Source organism: Gopherus evgoodei, chromosome 1, assembly GCF_007399415.2.
Source record: "Gopherus evgoodei ecotype Sinaloan lineage chromosome 1, rGopEvg1_v1.p, whole genome shotgun sequence".
Lineage (NCBI taxonomy): Eukaryota > Metazoa > Chordata > Testudines > Testudinidae > Gopherus > Gopherus evgoodei.
Window position 1 is genome coordinate 190,186,649 of NC_044322.1, and position 19,605 is coordinate 190,206,253.

Sequence of the window (19,605 nt, forward strand, 5' to 3'; positions counted from 1 at the left end):
ATTACCATGATCTGGGCTTGTATATGTGCATATTTATTTGTTTTTCCTAAAGTTAATTAAGTATTTTAGGAAAAATTCTCAGAGCAGCCACCAGCAAGAGTTGATGGCTGCACTCTGAAGCCACCAAAAAATATGTTGTGAGAACCTGTGAAAGGATTGGATATGGAGATCTTCTTGTTAAGCAAGAGGAAAAGGGAAACTGCCATTCACTCCCATGTGAGCCCTACTGGAGAGGGAGCCATTTTGATACCACAGAGTTCCCAGTCAGCATGAAGCAGCTGATCACACGCTGCACTGCAGCAAGGCACTAGGGAGTTCCCCAGCATTTCAGACTGCCCTGGGGGGCAGGGGAGCGGTTATCTGGGGGCTCCCTGCTGGTGGAATTTTGGCTGTTCTCTGGGCCTCATCTGTGAGAGGAAAATCCAAGCCAAAAAATATCAGGCGATTCAGCCCCCAGTAGGGGAAGAGTTAAAAATTTGACCAAGGACTGTCTATGAGGCACTGAATTCCTTTCCCATGCAACCCAGCAGCCAGTGTGGGGCAGACCCTATATTTAGAAAGCTGCTAAAGGTTTGGTGCTGACAGTTGTCCTGCCCCTTAGAGAAGAAGTCGCAGAGAGAGAGGAAGGGCGGCTGATCTCTCACTCTAGCTGTGTCCCTTGCCAAGTTTCCTTCCCCATCCACTGGGCTCTGTCTCTGAGCCTAAGACGGGGAGTGACCATTCTGCTGTCAGGAGAGCTCCAGACACGGACAGTAAGTGCCATTTTTTAACATCTTTGCTTCCCATCTCCCCGACTCCATGAGCGGCTGCAACGTCAGCCCTTGTTTATGGGACACGGCTGCACTGATATCTGAGACCAGCTGCCGAGGGATATCTGAGCCCCTGGGGCTGGAATGGGACAGACACTCCCTGAGTGAGAGCCAGAAGTCACTCTGTGACGCTTGTGGAACTGGCTGCTGCTTCTCCAGGTTCCCAACCAAATAATATCACCCCCACTCCCACCCCCACCACACACACGCACACACACACTCCACTGCACACTGGCAGAGGCTGGCTCATGGCAAAGGCCTCCTGAGGGCGAGTCCTGGGGTTTAGAGTTGGTCAGAATCAAGGGTTTGGCCTTGATCCTTTGCAGTGTTTGGTTATGAGGAGGGTAGACCTCATTTTCCCTATCCTCATTTTCTTCAGTCTCCATGTCCAGCCCCGCATACTTAGCTGGATGAGTCTCCTTCTAGTGCAGAGGCCTTCAAACTTTTTTCCTCATGCCACCCTCACCCCGGAGCCAGGGACATGACTCAGGGGATTGGGATGACACAGAGAGGGATAAGGAGGCTGAGGCTGAGGCCACAGCTGGGGGCAGGAGCAGAGCCTCGGCCAGGGGCCTAGGCCAGCAGCAGGGCACTGGCCACAGGGCCAGCAGCCGGGGCACCAGGTGCGGAGCCCCCGGCACAGGGCCAGGGCCAGGAGAGGAGCTGGGTGGCGTTCCCTCCTTGCCTTTCTGTGGGGGATGGACCTGGCCCCAGCCATGCCCCCCTCAAATGTTCCTCCATGCCCCCCTAGGGGGCACACCCCACAGTTCAGGTACCTCTGTTCTAGTGTCTATTAGCAGGGCTGCGCTGTGTGGAAGGAGATAGAGTTTCTGCACAGCCACCCAAGGCCCATCCTCCTTCCTGGCCCCCATGCCTGTTTGCTCCTTCTCTGCACAGTTCCCAGCCCCTGCCAACCAGGAAGGTGTTCATGCCACTTCTGTAATAATGGTCTGCAATGCAAAATCATTGTTGTACCACTACACCGCAGGGCATGGGGAATGCCCTGCCTGCAGCCTGCCCAGCCTAGGGTTGCCACCTCTGAGGTACAAAAAAGCAGGACATCCAGGATGATCCTGAGCCCATAAAACTGCACAGCTGGCCATGTGTGCTGAGCACCCTTAGAGATTTCCTGGGACAACTACCTCATAAAATGATTATCCTAGGAAAATTTGGACAGGTGGCAGCCAGTGCCTCTCCTGAAGGGGTTTTCCTGAGTGCAGTGCTTATGTTGTATTCTTATTTCTCTCTCCCTGCCATCTCCCCGCCTCCATCAGATCCTCAGAGTTGGCCATGGCAAGCGGCAAGGACTCAGACAGCGAGCAGGTGGTACCAGATGAAGAGGATAGACCAGACGTGAAGGCAGTGCAGGCCCGCTACCTCCGCAGTCCCTCCCCCAGCCAGTGAGTGCATTTGCCACAGGGACTGCCATGGCTTCCTGACTGCATGTAACAAATTGATTCCCCTTCCTCCCCTACCCCGCACAGACCCATCTTATTCAGATCAAGATCATAGCCTCAGGCTTCCCTCTCCTCTAATAGGCAGGAATTTAGAATACCAGCATAGGCCGTACAGGGTGGTGGGGAGACGCTGTGGGGATGGAGCTCATGTGTTATTTATCCCATTCATTCATCTTAGATCACACACAGAGAGAGAGAGAGAGAGAGAGAGAGAGAGAGAGAGAGAGAGAGAGAGAGAGAGAGAAGCATTACTCGGAGGAAGCATTATTGTTTTCTCATTCCTTATACTCTCCCTCCTCCTGTTAACTTGCAAAATTCAGATTGGCTTTCAATCCAGGTATGTTGGGACCCAGGCTTTTGATTCAGCCCATTATATGGATTTGCAAACCCCATGTGTGGATTTTAACCCCCTAGAGGTTGAGGCTATTTGGATTTTGGTTCAGGCCTCTCTCTCACAGGAGGGCTGGGAACAAAGCAGAAGGATGCCACTTACAGGGCAGCAAAAGTTGGGCTTCTGCCAGTTTTGAGGTGTCTTAGTCAAAATAAGTGTGAGATTTTTTTTTTCAAGTGCCTGCTTCTTAATACAAAATTCCTGACAGGATTTCCCAGAAACTTTCAAACTGCACCTGCAGCAGGAAGTAGGGAACAATGAAAAGATTCTGCTAAACAGGAGATATTTTGGGGCATGTGGTTGTATGCAAATAGGGAATACACGGTTTCCATAAACAGCCTTAACCATGAGGTTTGCTACCAGCAACAGCTAGAATGTTTGCTTCGTTTCACTGTATTCACTCATGCAATTTTCTGGGCTAATGTGCAACATAATCATGTAGAAATATCACCTAATCACCACCTCTCTCTCCTCCTCCTCACCTGATCAGCCATTCAGACTGAACAGAACCATCTCCTTCACTTATTACCTTTTCTGCTGGCAGTACCAAATACCACAGTTAAAGTTGCAGAGACACTTCCATTCAAACGGCTACAAGCCGCCCTCCCAGGATCAGGGCTTGTAACTCACACACCTCTTGGGTGCGGTGTTGTGTCCCATCTAGTGGCACCAACACCACTGAGGGGAGGAAGCTCTAGTCATATGTCTTTTGGCTCATGCACTAAGCTCTAGAGGTCCCAGGTTCAATCCCACCCACGGACAACCCAGATCTCTCAGTGTTATATGCCCTACTGGCATCCGGCCCCGCTCCCTTTCTGCCGGTCAGTGACACTGGCCAGTCAGGGAAGGGCAGTAGCTGAAGGAACTGGAAGGGGGCTCTCAGGAGGAGATGTCCAAGGAGCTGTTCAAGTGGCGGCAGCAGCACAGAAACTCCTGCAATCCCTATTGGCAGTAGCTCAGGACCATGACAACTCCCCTTTGAAGCAAGCACTAGGAGCAGTACTCACACAAGCACTTGAGGCACCAGCACACCCCTGCAAGGGACTCCAGTGCAGTCACTTTATGGTTTTGTTTTGTTGAGATGTGCGACGGGGTGGACTAGGTCCAGCGGCTCCCTGTTGGAGGCGTCAGGGCCCTCCATACCCCATCCCAGAGAGGAGAAGTGGCCTAGAGTTGGCTGTAGGGAAAGCAGACAATCAAAGGGGCTGCAGGAGTGGCCAATCAGGCACCAGGAGGGCTATATAAAAAGGAGCAGCAGAGATAGAGTTGGTCAGTCAGTTGCTGCCTGGAGCTGGCAGAGAGAGGACTGAGTTCATGGCTGGCTGAAAGAGCAGCAGAATCACAGACAGTTCAGTACGGGCAGGGACCAGCAAAGCTAAGAAGGAGTTCCTGGATGGCTGCTGGGACTAGGAAGGGTCTGAGCCCAGGGAGGGCAACAAGAAGACAGTGTCTCCAGGGAGGACGCCCTGAGGGTATGTCCCCATACCAGGGCCGGGAGAAGGTAAAGTCTGTATACCCAGAAGGGGTTTGTTCTCTTCCACCTACAGACAGCGTGTGTGACTTGTCCAGAAAGCTGAGTCACTGAAGACCTGCCTAAGAAACCATTAACCAACATCAGAAAGCTTTGATGTGGTTGTCAATTCCTTCGAAAAAAGCAGTTCTTCTTTTGCAGTTCCATCATTAATGAATTGAACATAGATGAGCAACTGACAGCATTGTTCTACATCAGTGGTATCGTCGCACTGAATTGCAAAAAAAGGAGAAGCTTTCACTGTCTCCACAACTTGAAGTTTTAGATCTTTCATCATGTCATCCATGCGAAGTTTCATGGAATTGTTGGAAAGTGAAATTTTTGATTTTTTTTCTTGCTTTCGGCACCAAGCACACTATCAGCTGCTTTCAACAAGCAAGGCTTCACAAGAGTTTCTCCTATTATGTTCGCTTTCTTGGCTTTAGCGATGAACAATGACAGTTTATAAGATGCTTCCACCACTTTGGCTGATGCTTGATGAAAAGCGCCAATAATGTCCAGCTTCATGTGTTTTAAATTTTGAAGTTTAGCAGCAAAAAACTCTTTTGGTTTGTCTTTCAAAGTTCTGTGGTTCTTTGTCAAGTGTTGCTCAAGATGACTAGGTCTCAAGGCATCATTACTGAGAACTGTGTGGCATACTACACATTGAGGATGATCAATCCCGTTTTTTTCCATGACAGTGAAGCCAAACTTAATGTAGTCTTCATCGTACTTCCTTTTCTTAATCGCAGTCATAATATATTAATAAAAAAAATCTATAAAAATAATTTTCCTGATTTGTGACTAATAATGGATGCAAGTTAATGTGAGTTATCGCGAACATTTATTTACTACTACTATTATGTACAGACTCATGCTACCCTATATATACCCCACCACCAATCTGGCAAGTAGCCCGTTTTGCATGGTGAGTGGTGGAGGTAACCACTCTCACAATAGAACAGTCTCTAACGCTCTCACAAGCAAGCTAGGAAGTTTTTAAAAGTTCCATCACTTTCTACATTGTTCTTCGGCCTCCCCACCGACCAAAATGGCACTCCAACATGTTGAAAGGCAAAGAGAATTAGCATTTCATGGTATGAACTTTGAAAACATTGCAGTTATATACTTTTATTTATAGTTGTATTTTTATTATTATTGTACTTTATGTTATACCTTTATTCTTGTTTACTTATATTCATAATTAAAAATGAGAAGATTGTTAACACTTTATTGCAGTTAAATAATATAGGCCTGTAATTGGACAACTTTATGAATAGTTATTATTATGTATACAGAATATGTATAATTTATTGTCTGGTCTATTAAATAAATAAAAAAATAAAAAAATTACACTGATAATTTTGTTTTCATTATGAACATTTCACAGCCTCGTGCCCCCCTTGGAATTTCTTCACGTCCCCCAGTTTGGGAACTGATGATGTAGAGCCATCCCCTCAGCATGGGTCTCTGGGTGCCCCTAGCAGCACAGCTCCCTTTGGAGACAATACCATCGTCTGTGGCTCCAACAGTCAAGCCCCATTCCTCCCTTTCAAACAGACTGCAGACCTGGACATTCCACCATGCACATGGATTTCCACAGCGAAAGCTGAGCTCTGCAGAGGGGAGCATGCTACATGCAGTGACTACTACCCTGCTCTTCTCCCTCCCTATTCCCAGAATCACACTTAGATTTGTGGAGCCTTCTGCAAATCCCTCTTCAGCAGATGTTGTGGGGTTTCCCACCCACTTTTGTTCCCCACCCTGCATAGCTAACAGGAGTGGGTGCCCCTCAATTCCCTGTCTGTAGCTGCTCATCAAGATTCTCTCCACAAATACTGGTTTGGGCTGAGACGCCACATGCATGGTGTCAACCTGGAGGGGAATTTGGGGACCAAGCATGTACAAAATCTGTTCAGAAAGTCTTGACTGAGCGGAAAGGAAGGGTAATACATTTTCCCATCATAAAAATTTGTTCAGTTGTGGGCCCCGCCTTCTACCACTTCCCGCCTCCATCTAATTGTATCAGCCGAGGTCTGAACTCTCCAACTCTTTCTGGACCAACCCATCACACTGCACAGTCCTTTCTGCCTACCCCAGTCTCCCCAGCTGCTCCTGGGTTTGGAATGATGCTGCCCACCTACCCTCCCATGGCCAGTTATTATGGGAACCAATTTAATCCATGCCGCTGGCAGCGAGGCTGGTGCGTGCAGAAGCCTGTGATGTCCAGGCCTTCTCATGGAGGAAGAGGAAACAGCCACCAATTCAAGTCAAAGAGAGAGAGAGTCTCCACAGTCAGCTGTCTAACCCCAATGCCATGCTGGGCCCTGAGGACCAGAGTGGGGCACAGGGAACAAGCTTCCCTGGGGTTTTATCCTTTACTTGCTCACAATGAACTCAGCATGTCTTTCTTTAATGTATTCTTTGTATATAAATCTATCCCTGGTGAAAGGTGTAGGACTGACAGCTCTGGAGATTGATGCTCTCTATTTATCCATTGAACAAGTACAGCACCACCAGCAGCAGAATACACTTCCTCTATACAAGCCCCTGTGGAAGTAACCCAGAGGGACCTCCTCCAGGGATGAGAGGGGAGCTCAGTATATATGACCTGTTCTGTCCTTGACATCTCTCTTGAGACTATCAACAAGGAGCCCAGTTAGCAGCAGTTTCAATGGAGGCTTTTTTATGTGGCTACCTGTCCCATGGGAATGGAATTGAGACGCCAAACATATTTCACATAGTTCACAGAACCACTATGATTATATTAATGAACTTTTAATTCATTTTCCATTGACAATCAAAGGAGCACTTTTTTTTGCGAAAATGTTCACAGGCAGAGAATGGGTCACAAATACTCATATGAATGTGTATTCAAATGAGGGCAGATTTTTAAAGGTATTTAGGTGCCTAGTGAGATTTCCAAAAGCAACTGGGTGCCTAAAACGCTGCCTCAGGCACACCGGGTCATGGACAGAGATCACTGCAGGTCCAGAGCAGCTGTCAAGAGGGGACACTAGATGAGGAGAGCCTGGTACACCATAGCCAGCACTCAGGGGACTGCTGCTATGCCCACCCAGCTGCAAGGGGGCACTCCAATGGGGAGTTCACTCTTCCACAAGCAACTAAAGCAAGCTCCAAGATAAGAATGGATCATCCTCTCTTTTGTCCTCTGAGTATGATGCCTCTTCTTGCAAATGTGCTTTGACTTTCGACACAGGCTTTAAGGATCTGTTGTTCAGGACATAAATAACAGTGGACTGGTTCCTGCTGCCTTTTTCTTGTATAGGCCAGATAAATGAGCCTCCAAAAACCTGTAGGAGAACACTTCAACCTCCCTGGCCACACTATAACAGACCTTAAGGTGGCCATCCTGCAGCAAAAAAACTTCAGGACCAGACTTCAAAGAGAAACTGCTGAGCTTCAGTTAATCTGCAAATTTGACACCATCAGCTCAGGATTAAACAAAGACTATGAATGGCTTGTCAACTACAAAACCAGTTTCTCCTCCCTTGGTTTTCAAACCTCAACTGCTAGAACAGGGCCTCATCCTCCCTGATTGAACTGACTCATTATCTCTAGCTTGCCTGCATATATATATACCTGCCCCTGGAAATTTCCACTACATGCATCTGACGAAGTGGGTATTCATCCACGAAAGCTCATGCTCCAAAACGTCTGTTAGTCTATAAGGTGCCACAGGATTCTTTGCTGCTTTTACTAGGCACCTAATTAGTTTTGAAAATCTGGTCCTGAATGTACAAGCAGCCATTATGAAAGCTGTTGGTGGGATTAGTAATTGTCCAACCAGAGAACAGAAACAATACCATGTGACTTGATTGCTCAAACATACTGTGAATGTCAAATTATGATGCAACCACTGTGGTGAGTAGTTTGCAAGAGATTCATAGCCTGCCAGATGATCACTTAAACCATCCATCAAATAATCTGGAAGAACAAACACATCTATAAAAGTCGAATAGTGTTTGCAGACAATTTGTTAACAGAAAAAGGGCCAAAATTGCAGCATAATTCTGAATTCTTCACCAAACTCTAGTCAGAAGCCACCCTTCATATAAAAGCAGAGCAGCAGACTTGGAGTTGATGTGTCTGGAATGGCACTCAGATATTAGTGATGAGGGAGGTACAAGAACGTGGGATACATTACGCCTGGGAGAATTCTGTACAAAAAAATTAAAAATTCTGCTCACAATATTTTAAAATTCTGTAAAATTCTGCATATTTTATTTGTCAAGTTAACACAATATAATCATACCAATTTTAATTATTTTGGTAATTTATTTCAAAATACCTGTCAGCAAATATGTCTAACAATACAGACAACAAAAAAGATTCAGGAAATTTTTTTTGACAAATAGATTCCTTACTAGGCATATTAATACAGAACTCTTGAATAATAATTCATTTAAACTACAATACAGAACCATATTTCCTACACCCCTCAAAAGCCATGCAGGGAGTTACGAGTAATGGAGGAGCTAAGGGAGAGGGAAGTAATTCCTGGGAAGAAGTATGGGTATGAATTTGGAAGGTTGTTGGGTATGGATGGGAAAAGTATGGAACAGATTTTTTTGGGAGTCAGAGAAGGATTCTTAGGGAACTTCCCCCATGCAGACCCTGACTGATCCCTAGCTTCTCTCATTTAGTCAGGCACATCTGCCCTGTCCCTATGTGTCCTTGTACCCCATCCACATTTGTCCTTCCACCGCCACTCAGACACCCATTCCCCTGTCCCTGTACCCCCTCAGCCAGCCCCTTCCCCCATCCCCATGTGTCCCTGAACCCCCTCCCCCATCTCCATGTGTCTCTGTGTCATCACTCAGCCACCCCCATTCCCCCATGTGGCCCTGCACTCCCTTCCTCATCCCCATGTGGCCCTGCATCTCCCTCCCTCCTATCCCCATCTGCCTCTGTACCCCCATTCAACCACCCTCCTTCCCCCATATGGTGCTGCATCCTATTCCCCCCATGGCCCTGTGCTTCCATTCCCATTCAGCCCCTGCCCCTGTCTGTGACCCCCAGCAACCCTGTGTGCCCCATGTTGTCTGTCTCCTGACCTGGCCCAACATGGGCTGTGAAGAAGGCTTTTTCTCTTCCCTATCATAGCTGGGGATGGCCAGGAGTGGCTGCTCTGTTTCAGCATCACAGTGCCCTCTGGTGGGCAAGAGGCAGAATGCCAGCAACTTTCTGGCAGAAGCTATTTGCTGCTGAAAAAAATAAAAATATGCATGGCACATGAATTATGCACATACACAGTGGTGAAAAATCACCCAGGAGTAATACAGCTACACAACAAGAGGAGCCTGCAGCAGTGAGTCTCAGAGTCCAAGTCTATAGACTCTGGCTCCTGGGGCTTGTGCTGCTATGCTAAAATAGCTTGTAGACATTTGGGCTGGAGCTTGGGCTCAGAAGCCATGATAGTGGGATGCTCTTTAATCTGTAGAGCCAATCTCTAGCGCCTCCTTCTATTATAACTAATGATAAATAAGAAGTGATTTTCAAGCAAAAAAGTTAACTGTGTGGATGTACCCTTAAATTCTCCTTCACATGAATAACCCATCTAACAATCCCATCCCACCCACCTACTTGCAGGAACTCACTCTCCAGGTCTGTTCTTCTGATGTTTCTTTCCACTGACCACAGATCCTCATTGCAGGCCTCACTTTCACCCACTTGCTGCCACATAGCCCCTAATTCCTACCTCCTATACTACATATATTACATGTAATGCCAAATCCTCTCCCATAGGACCCCACCACCACTTCTTGCAGACATCCTTTGGATGATAGAGATCTCTTCCAAAGGCACTTGTCACACTGTCCAGGGGGGAGTATCTTTCCTTCCATCCCTCATAAGGTCCTCTGTCTGCCTTCCCTGCTGCTTCCCTCTGAAATGGTTGAGAAGCGAAGCAATACCAGAGGTGCAGGGCAGATGAGGAAGTGTTTGTCTAATACCAATATCATTGACTGGCAGGTATTCAGCGATATCGGACACAGACACAGAAAGCATCTTCATGGAGCCTATCCACCTGTCCTCTGCAGTAGCTGCTAAACAGATAATAAATGAAGGTAAGCGAATCAAAGGGGCAGGGTAAGTAAGAAAGACTTTGGTTGCACTAGGTTAGCCTCTTTCATCTGGGGAATCTTACAGTGCTAAAAAAACTTTCATGAAGCCTCATAACCCCTCACCCCCCGTCATGAGGTAGAGAGGTTGTCTCCATTTTACCTACCATTACACAGACATGTTTGGAGACTTGCCTTAAAGTCACATACATAGTGAGTCAGTGGCAAAGTCATAGAATACAGTGAAGGAGTCCTGATTCAGAGCTGCCTGCTCTAACCAGGGGCACTGGAACAAGGGTGGAGGGGGCAGGGGTCCATGGCCCCCTCACTTTTAAAAGTGGGAGGACAATGCCCTCTGATTTTTTACCGGCCATAAGGACAAGCAATGGTGGAGAGGTGGCAGAGAAGAGCCAGCAAGGGGCAGGTTCTCGGGGAGAAGGGGCAGGGCAGTGCAGGGTGTTGGGGAAAAGAGGGGGTGAGTTACTGGTTTGGGCACTCGTCCCCCCCTACACACACTGTTAGGGAACTTCCACCACTCCTGGCTCTAACCACTGGGCAAGCTCCCTTCCCCATATGCTTGGGATTAGAATGAGACTGCCTCAGACACCTTTTCACTTGTAAACAGCCAGCCTAGATCTACAAGGGATGAAAGGAAAGATTACTATGCTCAGTCCCCTATTAACTGTCTTGAGGCTACTGCCTAAGCACATACATGCACACATTTCAGACTGGCTGGGTGGACACTGTTCAACAAAGTTAAGAAGCCCCCAGGATTGTTCCAGGGAGAAAGAATAGTGAATTCTTCACATGCTTTGAGTGACAGTCAGTTCATTCCAGAGCTGAAGACAAAGGAGGTCAAAGTGGATTCAGTTTGTCCGGGGATGTTGGAGTCTGCAGAGCAGCTGCTGGTGGAGGACCTGTACAATCGAGTTAAAGAAAAGATTGATGACACCAGCTTGTTCAACACACCGTGTGTGATGGACTTGCAGAGGGCACTCATGAAGGACAGGCTGGAGTCCCCCTGGGATCCTGTGGATGAAGTCTGGCCCAACGTCTTTATAGCAGAAAAGTGAGTATGAACTTTTGTCCTTGAGATCGCACAAAATTCTTAGTGAAGGGTTTGATGGAGTCACTAAAGTCACCTCAGCATAATATTTATTACATGTAATGCCTTTCATCCCCAGAGATCCAAAGACATTTTACAGTCTATGTGTACAAAGATCACACTGCACTGAAAAGCAACCACTTCTGTGAAAAACCACAGCTTTTGCACCACACACATTGACACTTCACAACAGTTTAGGAAAGGAGGGGAAGAACACCATATCCAATTAAAAGTACCCAGGAAACTGCAAGCAAAATGAAATTACTGCAGTTGGAATTTGGCCCAGACGGGGAAAAGTCATGCAATTTATTGAAGACTAGTGGCCAGAGTCTCTGTTTTATAGCTCTTCCAAAAGACAGCACCTTCAGCAGCCTAGTGCTCCCTAACATTGCGCTGAGGCATTGGTTCAGCACTAAGAGGGAAGAGTGCTATCTAATGAATCACCAGTAATGTGTCCTGCAGCACCTTGCTTCTCTTTGAGCATCTCTCAGGTATGTATTGAATATAACTGCTAGAAGACCACTGAGAGGGTGCTACTCTTCTGCCTAATCTTATAATAGAGGGAGGGAGGCTACTGTATCTACAGATACCTCAGTCTCTTGGGCTGGACTTACTTGCATTTGGGCTTGTCTTCTGTTCACCTAAATGGGATCGAAACCCTACTCTCAGGTGCTGAGTTGGCCCTATCTCCTGCTCCTATCTCATTTTCACCATTCACAGATCTTGACAGCCTGTGTTGCTACTCACAGTTCTGAAATCTGCATTAGACATTTGAGAGACAGAGCAGTCAGATGGTTGGGTGGAAAGGGTAAACTTGTGTGTCCGTATCAGTGTCTATAAAGCAGAGACAGCCCAACAGATAGAATATTCCTTTAAGCAGAGGTCAGGTTGGGAAGAGTTGCACCAAGTTTGTGACTGGGTACATCTGCCTGACAGCCACTGTTTTGTGCTCCAGAATCTCAGCTTTTATTTAAGAGTCTCTGGCTCTTATGATTGCAAAGGAAGCTTCAAAATGTGAACAGAGTCTAAACAATCCCCTGCTGTGTGCCTGAATCTGAAGAGAGCCTGAAACAATAGCTCTAAGAGATTTGAACTCTTTCATGTATCTCAATGGGGAGTCAGCTTTGAAGACTACCTATGGCAACTTACATGTGAATATTGTTAATTATTATATTACTAATCAAAGCTTCCAAGAAAAGAGAGGGACTATCATATGATGAAGATTTGCATAGTCTACTGAGAGTGTAATCTCATTTTGGAGTCATGAGTGGGTGGTGGAGTCATGAGTGGGTGGAGTTTCAGTTGTGGCAGGAGCTTGGGAGAGTATCCTCCTCACACAGTGTTTTTTCCAATCTGTCCCTGAGTTTAAGGACAAAGGGAAAGTCCCTGCATGGGAATCTATCTAAGCTGTTCCTAGGTCAATCTGAGGGCACCAATCATACATGTTAAAGAGTTCGTCTTTCAATATCATGCACCTTTTCTTGCCCTTAGATTGTTCAGGGCTCTGGTACACACCTCTCAGCCAAAAACCTGTTCCTTTTCTAACCCCTCAGATTGCAAAGGACCTTTGTAGAGATCCTTCCACAGCATTCACTGGGCTGGCAAAGAGTTAAATCCAATTTGGCGTGCCACTCTCGATGCCCCATTATGTTCATTCTGTTCAGTTCTTTTCCCATTTTAATCAAGCCATGGTTACCCTCTTACTGATATCTCCCCTTCTAAAACCACTTCTGCTGGCTCCCTGGACAATGGACTGGCTCTCTCCAGCCTCAGAACAGGAGCCAACTTCTAATATTGCTTTCTCTTCTTTGGAGGAGTGTTGCAGTGAACAAAGGCCGCCTGAAGAGGCTTGGGATCACTCATATCCTGAATGCGGCTCATGGTACTGGTGTGTACACAGGGCCAGATTTCTACAATGGTTTGAATATCCAGTACTTGGGCATTGAGGTGGATGATTTCCCAGAGATGGACATTTCCAAACACTTTCATCAGGCTGCAGAGTTCCTTGATGAAGCATTGCTGACATACAGAGGTAAGATAAGGAGACTGGGCTAGTTCCTGGACACTTGGAAATCCAGTGATGCGGGAGGCATCACAGAGAACATTTTGGACCAGATTTCTAGTTGCCCTTTGGCTCCATTGTATATGGCAGATGGAAGGCTCCTGGTGAATACCCCAGGCCTAGTTCTGCACTGCCCCCACATAAGGCCCAGCATATCACGTGTTACTATTGCAATAATATCGAGCTATTGTTCAAGGCTATCTGCTGCTATGTCCTGTATGCTGAGTCCTTACCTTTGCTAGATTATCTACTGCAGAACAGTAGGGGTCACTGTGCTGTTGAAAGACAAAACAGGTAATGCGTTTCTAGGTGGTTATAGCCAAAGCCCTGCATGCTCTGTTGGACCTAAATTCTATGCAAAATATCTCCTGGCCTGATTATTTCTATGGAACTATAGTATAGCATTCTGGAAATTCTGTAGCAATAACAGCTAAAATTAAAAATACGGATCTTAACTAAATTCAATATGAAAATGAATACTACAGTCAGTCTTCCTCTACCTCTACCGTGGTCTTCAGTATCCCTTGAGTTATTTATTTTCATAATAAATTCATTTAATTTTATTCTGCCCTTACATTTTGAATGTGCCGCTAATTTTTGTGTTGACAATGTAACTACATTGCAAAAGGTCTCAGTAGGAAAAGCTGGTGAACTAAAAGGAGGCAGCTGGGGCTTCTGGCAAGTAGGAATTTGTGAGAGGCAGTTTGGGATAGTAGGGAAAGTTGAATGTTTCTGGTAAAATATCAATAGTGAAATAGCTGACACTTTAGATTTGCTTCGCTGGGTTTCAGAGTGAATAGCACATTGATATACATGGGATAAATGGGAGAAGTGCAAACATTTTACATCTGGGGAAACTAAGGCACAGTGACTTAGACAAGGTCACACAGCAAGTCAAGAGTATTGTAAGGCTTGAGTCACTAATGTTTGTAAAGTGCTTTGAGATTTTTTTTTATTAAATGCACTATATAAGTACAAACTATTAATACAATTTCTGTAGTTAGCTTATTTTAAAATGTGCCCATCCACAGTTTGTGGCACATGTACACATGTTACTTGGTATTATTTTGATTGTCTCAAATTTTAATTAAGATAAATCAGAAAATAAAACAGAAAAAATATTTAACATCGGTCTGATCTAAACCGCAGTGAAATCAAGAAATCCATTGATATCAATAGACTTTCGATCAGGCCCTTTGGGGTGCACTGCAGATTAACCTTGTAGGTTGTTGAAAGCATCTGACACTTTTATATTTCGTACCTGTAGGTAAAATCCTGGTAAGCAGTGAAATGGGAATCAGCCGCTCGGCTGTGCTGGTGGCTGCTTACCTGATGATCTTCCACCACATGACCATCTTAGAGGCCCTGATGACTATAAGGAAGAAGCGTGCTATTTACCCCAATGACGGCTTCCTGAAACAGCTCAGGGAGCTCAATGAGAAGCTGCTGGAGGAACGAGAGCAGGAAGACCCTGGGGATGATGATGACACAACCAGCCAGAGTTCTGTCATCGAAGCAGGGACCCATTCCCTGCTGTCTGGAGTGGAGGTCTCTGGGAGTGTTGTGGGAGCCAAAGTGCACTCCATCACGGTAGAGGAAGAGGATACCACCAGCATTCTGGGAAGTGTTATGAGTTCTTCCTCCATGGGAAAAGCTAGCTTGGTTTCCAAACAACCCAGTCTGATCAGTGAGGAGGAGGAGGAACAGCTGTATGAGGAATGGAGGCAGAAGCAAGGCCTGCCAGCAAGAGAGCCACCAAATCAGGATGTGGAAAGCACATCTACAAAATTTCCAGATCAGGGAGGAGAGGAATCTGAGGAGAATGTGGAACGGATTATTCAAGAATGGCAGAGTCGAAATGCAAAATATGAAAAGGAAGGTTATTGGCTACCCAGAGAGGATGATGGAGTCTCCAACATGGGAGAAAGGCTGTATCCTTCAAGTGAACTGGGTGACACGGAGAGTGTGAGCAGCCTTGACATCCAAATCCTGAAGCAACAACTGGAAGCCAGCAACATCAACAGACTGAGGAGGGGCCGCACAGATTCTATGTCTACGGAGAGCACCTGGGATATGTGGAACCAGAGGCTGCTGGAGATTGAGAAGGAAGCTGCTCAGAGATACCGTTCCAGGAATAAAAGTGGTGATGAAAGTCCAGAACCAAAGCCAGGAAGAAAGGGCAGAGATGTGGATGTGGAGAGTGTTATCTCAGATACCAGCTCCTTTCATAACTTCTGCAAAAAGAACAAAGACAAGCTGACCCCTCTTGAAAGGTGGAAGATCAAGAGAATCCAGTTTGGCTTTCACAAGAAGGATTTAGAATCCTCTGTGTCCCCCAAGATGGAAGATGGCAGCCAGCCAGTCGAGGAGGCAACAGAAGAAGAGAAGGATCTATCAGATGTCAACCTGACAGCTTACCAGGCCTGGAAAATAAAACACCAGAAGAGGGTAGGCAATGAGAACAAGGATGATATTGTGGAGCTTGCCAAGGGTGAAGATTCTGCTTCAGCCAAAAGGAAGCAGAGGAGAATGGAGCTACTTGAACATTCAAAAAAGATCCTGGAAGAAAGCCAGTCCCTGTGCAGCTGGGAGACAGAGAGTGCAATGAGTGGGAGTATCCTGCTGTCATCTCTTTGGCCCTCAACACCTTCCATAAGCGGTGCTGAAGATTCAGCTTCTTCACTGAGCATGCAGAGCAACCGTTCATCTTTACCTCAGAACAGAAGCAGTGCTGGGACTATGCAACCCCAAATGCCAGCTACACCTCTACCCAACATCCCAGTTGGCCCAGGTGATGTGATATCCATGGCCAGCATTCAGAACTGGATTGCCAGTGTGGTTAACGAAACCATTGCTCAGAAACAAAATGAGATAATGATGTTGTCCCACCCGCCCTCCACACTGGCTTCCAGCGTGAAGTCAGGTGACTTTGGCAGATGCCTCGATGATGACAAGGCCTCCCTTCTCAGTGCACAGAGTGGTTTGTCTGTAGCTAGCTCTCTGCTCTGCCAGAGGGACATGAACGGTGCTGACACCCAGTCCATTCTGTCTTCCAATCCCTCAATGAGCATGAAGGCAGGAGGGTCTAGCTCAAGCATGAGGGTGACTCAAACAAGCAAGCCACTGTACAGCCTCTTTGCAGATGACATTGACCTGAAAAAACTCAGTCGGAAGGAGAAGGAGATGCAGATGGAGATGAGAGAAAAAATGTCAGATTATCAAATCGAGAAGCTTGTCAGAGACAACAAGCGCAGCACTTTATTTAAGAAGAAGACCCAGGGAGAAGATGAAGAGAAAGTCGAAGACAACGCAGAGAACACAATAGGTGGCATTCGGTACCCTTTCCAAACAGATCTTGACAGAACTGATCCAGCTTCTGCTTTCACCGGTCAGTTTGCAAATACTGGTGCCATGAATTCAGAAGTGGAGACCAATGTTGATAAGTGGCTGAGTGGCCTGAAAGCAGAAGAAAAGACATCATATCATGACCATGCTGAAAAGGCTAGAGAGAAATACAATAGATCATCCACTCTCAGAGAGGTGGACTCTGAAGCATGCAAGTATAGCTTCTCCAGATCCCAAAGAGAAGAGGTGAACAATTCTTCTTCCTATCAGTGTAAAGGTGATTCACTGAGAACCACATCAAGATTTTCTTCCACCTCTGCAAAAGAGGACAAGGAAGTGTACAAGTTCACACGAACAAAGACCAGAGAGACAAGTTCTAGGGAAGAAAGCCCAGAGCTGTCCTATGATTCTGAATCCCCAGGACCATCAATGCAGAGTCGAGTCAGATGCCGTCACTTGGAAAAATCTGAAGAGGAGTCTAGTTCCAACATGTCAGAATTTGGAGCAAAGAGAAAGTTCATTCAGAGTTTTTCAAAGTCTGAAGATGACGGAGACAGAGAAGAGAAGGTGGAAGAAAGTGAAGAGAGGTTTGCATCAAGGCAATTCTCACAGTACAGACGAAGCACCCACAAGGAAGAACAAATGGATGATGATGCCATTATTGCTGCCTGGAGAAGCCGGCAAGAAGAAACTAAGGCAAAGCTCCGGCGAAGAAGAGAGGAATGACTGAGGACAAGGTTGTTAAGACACCATCAGGATTGAAGTGGGGTCCCAGCCTCAGCAGGAGTCCCAGACACAGATGTCTCACCTGAATCACTCATCATTATATTTCAGATCATCCTTCATGATTTCCAGGGCACTGCTGATGTCCTGAAGAAGCTTTCTTCACCTTAATCAACAGACTTGGAGGAAGAAGGTTAATTATTTGAAGTCTTTGTGGTTTATCAAAAAGAAGAAGCTTGTGCTAAATGATTAGCACAGGTGTGAATAAATCTTTAGGAAACACTTGTATCCGGAGAATATTTTAGTAACAATAGCAGGTAAAGCTATTCTTCCCTCTGGGACAGCACCCACAAGTCAAGAGTTTGGTCAGGTCTTGTTTTGATTATTTCACTTTTCTGGAGTCATTAAAGAGTCACTCTAGCATTATTTCTAGCTTTGTTTTGATTATAAATAGGGGAATGGGGAACTAACAATCTCTCTAGATGCTTGACAGTGTGCTTTCATCTCTTATCAGCATTGCCTTTTCCCATATGGAAAATATTGAGGGGTTTTTTCTTAGTACAGTACTCCTTTTCTTATTAAGCAAAAGCCAATTTGGCTTTTTTGTGTGTACTTCATCAGTGTCGTAAATATCAACATGATTTTAAGGCATACAATACATTTAAGGTTTGTTCCACTGAGTAGCTGCAGCAGAACAAAATATCCATTAAATGTAGCTATTGTGGGGATTTATATTTTAGGGTTTCTTAATTTATTTGCTGTCAATTGATTGAGACTACAGGGAGGAAAGCGACTTTGAAACGCAAGGATAGTCCCATACTGTATATAGCATAAGACCAAACTCTGAAATTACTACTGGACAGTGTCTGACCCTTTTAAAAATGATTATATTTAGGGTGGTGGATCTTGACATGTACATAGTAGAGCTAACATAACCTATATAGTAACAAGGAAAGAACTAGATAAATTCATGGAGGATAGGTCCATCAGTGGCTATTAGCCAGGATGGACAGGGATGGTGTCCCTAGCCTCTGTTTGCCAGAAGCTAGGAATGGGCAACAGGGGATGGATCATTTGGTGATTATCTGTTCTGGTCATTCCCTCTGGGGCACCTGGTATTGGCCACTGTCAGATGACAAGATACTGGGCTAGATGGACCTTTGGTCTGACCCAGTATGGCTGTTGTTATGTTCTAAGAATGCATCCTCCTTGTTAGAAGTTTAATACACTCATGGATCTGTCTGTGTGATACCACTGCTCACAACTGGATGGAATTAGACACAGTCCAATATGATTATGTCTCCTGCTAGTTGCTTGAGGTCTACAAGAAGAAATATACTTAATACTACTGGCTGCTTAGTAGTCTTAATAATGGATATTCTGATCTCATTCAAAAGGTAAAGCTCTATTTTGGAGGACAGGTCCTGAGTTCAATTTGACTCATGCACGTATGCAGTTCAGCTGGTGCCTGTCTGTTATGTCTGTAGTCCGACTGTGTCTTTTATTATTTTTCAGCATTATTGCCTTAAATAAAAGGGTGGTACTCATACCAATCTCTGGTAATAAACAAATGGGTGACTAATACATGCTGAAATACAACATGCAAAGATAACAGCTCAAAGAGAAAATCTTGTTTCTGTTGAATGATAACTCTGTGGTAATTTCACATTTACTTTCAAGAGATGGCAATTTTAATCAGGCTCTAGGTTAATGTTAGCATGCTCTATGTTCATTTACTTCAGAGACTCTGGTTCGAATCCCTGTCATGGTGTGCTGAATCCTATGACGTCCTATGTGACAAGACAACTCATCTAGACACCACTGTAGGAGTTATTTGTGTGGATTGTACATCACTGTAAGTCTCTGACACATGAAGACACTTACTATTTGGCTGAATAATATAATATATCACCAGCCAAATTTCCCATTTCTCCCTCAAATCTTATCTCAAAATACCTTTAGCCAGCTTCCATCACTGATCTCCACTCTGAAATTATCGGCTCCCTCTCATATTTAGATTATATTTTGAAACACCAGACACCTCCGCAACAGCATTCCTAAAACTAAATATAAGCAGAAACCCAGGTAGAAACCTGTCATTGGTGTACTAGTCTTCCCTC

The 19,605-nt window shown here is 45.6% G+C and overlaps 1 protein-coding gene across 1 annotated transcript; it reads left to right on the plus strand.

Moving 5' to 3' along the window:
- The first annotated feature begins 602 nt into the window (after nt 1-602).
- On the plus strand, nt 603-17,911 carry DUSP27 (dual specificity phosphatase 27, atypical). The gene is made up of 6 exons (XM_030581029.1): nt 603-752; nt 2,084-2,209; nt 10,162-10,256; nt 11,088-11,319; nt 13,170-13,387; nt 14,685-17,911. The coding sequence occupies exons 2-6, from the start codon at nt 2,100-2,102 to the stop codon at nt 17,486-17,488; spliced, it is 3,459 nt and encodes a 1,152-aa protein (XP_030436889.1). The 5' UTR covers nt 603-752; nt 2,084-2,099; the 3' UTR covers nt 17,489-17,911.
- Nucleotides 17,912-19,605: the final 1,694 nt, after the last annotated feature.